Source organism: Camellia sinensis, chromosome 8 (assembly GCF_055761805.1).
Source record: "Camellia sinensis isolate YWXY chromosome 8, ASM5576180v1, whole genome shotgun sequence".
In the NCBI taxonomy this organism is placed as follows: Eukaryota; Viridiplantae; Streptophyta; class Magnoliopsida; order Ericales; family Theaceae; genus Camellia; species Camellia sinensis.
The window spans coordinates 79,198,273-79,203,584 of record NC_138968.1 but is presented as its reverse complement, the minus strand read 5'-3'; the positions used below and the strand labels follow the sequence as shown (position 1 = coordinate 79,203,584).

The 5,312-nt window shown below is 32.7% G+C and overlaps 1 protein-coding gene across 1 annotated transcript; it reads right to left on the bottom strand.

Moving 5' to 3' along the window:
• Positions 1 to 461: 461 nt before the first annotated feature.
• LOC114261180 (aquaporin PIP2-2) lies at positions 462 to 4,945 on the bottom strand. Its single transcript, XM_028201387.2, has 4 exons — positions 4,470 to 4,945; positions 2,855 to 3,150; positions 1,031 to 1,171; positions 462 to 887 (listed from the first exon to the last, which is right to left on the bottom strand). The coding sequence occupies exons 1-4, from the start codon at positions 4,762 to 4,764 to the stop codon at positions 771 to 773; spliced, it is 849 nt and encodes a 282-aa protein (XP_028057188.1). The 5' UTR covers positions 4,765 to 4,945; the 3' UTR covers positions 462 to 770.
• Between the last annotated feature and the right edge of the window lie 367 nt (positions 4,946 to 5,312).

The window sequence follows — 5,312 nt, the reverse complement described above, 5'->3', positions numbered from 1 at the left end:
AACATAATATATAATATATATACATATATAGTTATATATTGAAAAATTCTATATATATCATGTGTTCCAGTTACAGATGTTTTTAATTTTTATTATAACCTATTATATTGTTAATTATGACTTGGTTCCATTATAATGTTAATTCTGAGTCATTGCGATATTGATTGCTATTATTTTAATTATGATCTAAAAAATTTTAATTATACATTATATGATATTTTTTTATAACTCAATTTTTTTTTTAATTATGACTGAAAATAATTCAATCATTACATTTATAATAATTAACCCCACAAATGTAATAATTTACCTACTATAGCATGACTCATATTTGGAAATTCTATATTTTTTTAGTTGATTTGAAAGTTTCAACCAACAGGGATCAGATAATGAAGCCAACTTGGAGATGATTCAGAGGTCAATGGCAGCACAAATGAGAACAAAGAAGAAAAAATGAGCAATTTCTAAAAAGATGACAACACCACTAAATTAGATTCAAGATACAGTGCTAAAGACAAACAAAAGGGTTTTGAAATTAAAAAAAAAAAACTATCCCTATCCAAGGAGACTTTTTATCTACATATCCATGGTTCTCAATGACTCTCCCATGTGGCTCTCTCTCCTTCAATCTTGAATAATAATAATGCAGCAGAAAGAGAGATCAAGAGAAAACCTTGAGACACTAGACCCATGAGCACTCCTCCATTATTTCATTCTTGAAATATCTCACCATCTCATTTCATCTCCTTCTTTCCAAAGCTTGGTTTAATCTAAGAGCTGCTCCTGAACGATGAGAGCGCTTTAAAGGTGGAACCCCCTCTCAAGATGAACTGGTGGTAGAAGGCCGCAATAGCTGCACCAATGAAGGGTCCAACCCAAAACATCCACTGCAAAAAAATTGATACAAAAATTTAAAAAATAAAATAATACGGTTATTATTATTAATGGAAGCAGTAAATAATGCAATTTAATGAATCTTAGGGAATATAAATATATATATATATATGTATGTATGTATGTTTTTACTAACATGTTCATCCCAGACCGCCTTCTTGTTGTAGATAACTGCAGCTCCAAAGCTCCTAGCAGGGTTGATGCCAGTGCCAGTGACCGGGATGGTGGCAAGGTGAACCATGAACACAGCAAATCCAATTGGAAGTGGTGCCAACACCTTCATGATTTTCAGAAACAAAAGTTGCATCATTAAATTGTCCAAATAATCCAAACACGGCTGAAAATTTACCATTTTTCTGCTATGCATTGAGAAAAAGTATTCAAAAAATAAACTAAACGAATCTTTAGTCAACAAATTTTATTTATCTAGATGCTTGTTTTCTTTCTAAACGAATCTAGATGCTTGTTTTATTTACCATGAAAGGAAACAAAACACCATCTTCGACATCATTAAAATAAATGAATAAATTATAAGCTATACAGATCATACTTCTATAGCATTTGACAGTATTTTGACTTCTGATAACTCTGTTTCAGGATATCAGTGTTGCCAAATACATGCCAGGAAGGGGAAAAACAAAAAACAACAAATCAAAACAACATTTTCTTTTCTACTGTACAATGTTGTAAGGCTACATCAACTTTTTTTTCCCTTTTTTTTTTTTCTTTTTTGTCCAATTGTTGTGCATGATTAAGCCCTGGCCTAGGGTTCATGTCACCTAGACTAAAAACAGTCTCAAACCACCCATAATTCAAAGGGCAGAAACAGCAAAGCATTGGCCCACATTACTTTTGAAGAAAGAAAACAGGGAAAACCATTGCCCTTGTGCCAATCCTAATCTCTAGATCCAAAAAACCCATCTCAGCCAACTAGTTGCTGCATCAACTATTTCCCTAATTAAAAGACATAATTGCCCTAACAGGCATATGTGCATATATACCAATGGAAAAAAAAATGCCAAATTTATATAGAAAATTCATACATAATTATGTTGTGGCACTTTTGCAATTATAAACTACAATAATGAGCTAACAACTGAACATATACGGATCGCATCACCCTATATGAATTTTTTGCAAAAATAGGAGTTGCACATAACTAGAACACAAAAAGTGTACAGAGATTTATTCTAAGTGATTCACACCATATCCCAAAATGAATCTCAGCCACACAATGCACTTTTTTATGCTTTTTCTATATTTTATCGGTGGTGATTAAGAGCTCTAATAATAGAACTCTAATAAGAGCACTAGTGACGTGGCAAGCTAAAAAAAAAAGAAAAAAAAAACAAAACAAAGGCTAAAACATCAAATCACACACTGGGGCCCACAGGTTAGAGCTCTGCTGAGCTCACAATTTAGAGGTCTAAAACATTTTTCATGTTTTATTTATATGTAGCTATTTGGTTTTGGTTTTCAAAAAATTCTTAATGTTTTCAATGATTTTTTTTAATATTTTAAGCAATTTTTTAATTTTTAGACACATCAAACACAAATACACTTAAAAAGGATAATATTTGTGAAATTTTTTTAAAAAATTTACTAAATAACAAAAAATATAAAAATTCAGCACATTTTTTTGTATTTTTGTGTATTTATTACTTTTTAAAAATATTTTTTCAAAAACATTGTACTATTTAAAAAATAAAAAAAAAATTACTTAAAATTTAAAAAATATTCACTAAAAATAAAAATAAAAACACGAAAAACAAAAAGCACAATTTTTTAAAAAATGAATTCAAAAAATTAAAATTAAACAAACAAAATTTTATTTTTTTGGGTCTTTACTATGACTGCGAAGTAAAGCTAAATATTTTTGGTAAAATATGATGTCACCATAATTTTTTAAGAAATCAAAATTATGTGACAGATTGATGAGGTTAGGTTGAGGGGCGCTTACAGGGACATGGGAGTCTCTGGCGTTTCTCTTGGGATCAGTGGCAGAGAAGACAGTGTAAACAAGAACGAAAGTTCCGATGATCTCAGCGCCGAGTCCAGTGCCTTTGTTGTACCCTGGGGCGACCATGTTGGTTCCGCCTTGGTACGTTTCGTAGTACGAACTCTGGAACAACTTCACAAGCCCAACACCACAAACGGCCCCAGCGCACTGTGCCCCCATGTACATCACCGCTCTTATCAGCGACACCTTCCGCGCCAAGAACAGCCCGAATGTCACTGCCGGGTTGATGTGACCCCCTAGCCCATTTCACCAAACAAAACAAACAAATTTGTTAAATTTCCAAGTTTTTATGTTTGTTCCATTGATGATCAAGCTTTATTACGCTGATCAAAAAAAAATCAAGCTTTATTATACGCCTTGGGATCCACATAAATTCAATTAGTTATAATTACTTACAAATCAGAGGTATCAATTAAGTCTGAGATAAATAGGAGAAGACATAAACTAAAATTGAACCAAGACATTCTTTTTTTGACAGCTAGGTGTCCCAACAAATTAAGAAACTGAAGTTAACAACTAGATTGGGATGACTGAAACTCGAAACCTTAAATCATTTTCTCAATCTTTATTGCTCAGTTAGCCTCTTGGAGTTGTGAAAATTTTAATTAATGTGAATACAAGATGAAACTATGTATACATTTTTCTCAATTCTAAAAAGATCACCCAATATATATATATATATATATAATCTAAATACTTGATTGGAAAAAATCAATGGATAGCGCACCTCGAAACTACTTCACATTTTAATTTTTACACTATATCAATCTCTCTTTGCAACTATCTTTTTTTCACCATCTCACTCCTACTTTGCCTTCTTATCCATCAACTAACACTTTGTTTAAAATCATAGACTTAAATAGGAATTTGTGGGGAAAAATTATAAAGGAATAGAAAAATTGACAAAAATTTAGCTTCTGTTTTTATGATTTTTTTTTTTTCCATCTCTTTTCTTTTCATTCCACAAATTCTTACTCAAATCCATAATCCAAACGCAAAATAAAAGTTCCAAATATGACAAAATTGCATAGCCTATAGCATGTGAATCGGCAGCTAGTTTGACCGCAAAAAATAAAATAAAAATTATGGATTTGGCAAATACTATACCGGTGATGAAAACAGAGTACTCTGTTTTTTGGGATATTGCTACCTATTAGGCATCGCTAACCGTGTATCAATTTTTTCACCAAATTTGAGTAAAAATTTTCTTTGATATCAAGAACACCAAGCAAGGGTTTTGTAGTTTTATTAAATCACCCGTCGACCAGGAAGACGATCAGCCAATCAACTGGTCAGCATAAAACTTTCAAAAAATTTTCCTTATGCGGTGATAAAAATCCAACGGCAATAAATAATAATTTGATAAAAAACACATTGATCCGTAGTGTGATGAAAGAAAATTGAAATATGTATTTGATAAAACTGTTAAAAGCAAGAAAAAAAATTATTTTTCATCAAATTTAAATTTGAGGACAATTTTGAGTACCCATTCGAGATGATCTTATGGGACTGTACAACGTTCTTCAACACTAAATGCTTTTTAATAAAAACCCACCAGAAATACCGGCGGTGCAGTAGACGAGGACGAAGATCATGCCGCCGAAGGACCAGGCGATGCCGAGAATGCCAACGCCGCCGCAATCGTCGGTGGCGGACTGGCTCTTGTAGCCAATCACTGTGAGAATAGTAATGTAAAGGAAGAGAAGAGTGGCTATGAACTCTGCAATCAGGGCTCTGTAAAACGACCACTTTCCCAGCTCCTTCGGGTCCATCAGCGGCGCCGGCGGTGGATCCTCGTAGTCCTTGGCTGAGAATGTTCCCTCCTCCACCACTTCCACTCCTTTTGCCATTTTGGCTGGACCTTGTAGAGAGAGAAACAATATGGGAGGTTTAGAGAGAGAGAGAGAGAGAGAATGAGGAGGAGGAGGAGGAGGAGAGTGAGATGAGTAGGGGTATATATGGACCAGGGATGGGAGAGGAGGGGGGGGGGGGGGGGGGGGGGTGGTATGCTGAGGAGGAGGAGAGAGAGTATTTTACATTTGTTGGAATTATAATTATTAATATTTATAAAATTTATTATTAATTTATAATTATTTTTTAATAATACTGGTTGATTTAATTTTTTTATTTTAAAAATTACTTATAATTTGAATGTACAATGTAAATTTAAATTTGATATAAATCAAGCTTTTTTCATCACGGGTCGGATTAAAATTTGAATAAATTTTCCTTTTACCCTATACAAAAACATATATGTATACATAATATAATATATAAATTATATATATATACAAAAAAAACAATAATAAATTCTAGCCATTTTTGTGCAAACTAAAAAGGGATTGCTAGTATCCTATAGTCTTATCCTAATTTCCCTCTTACTATGATGTGGATTATA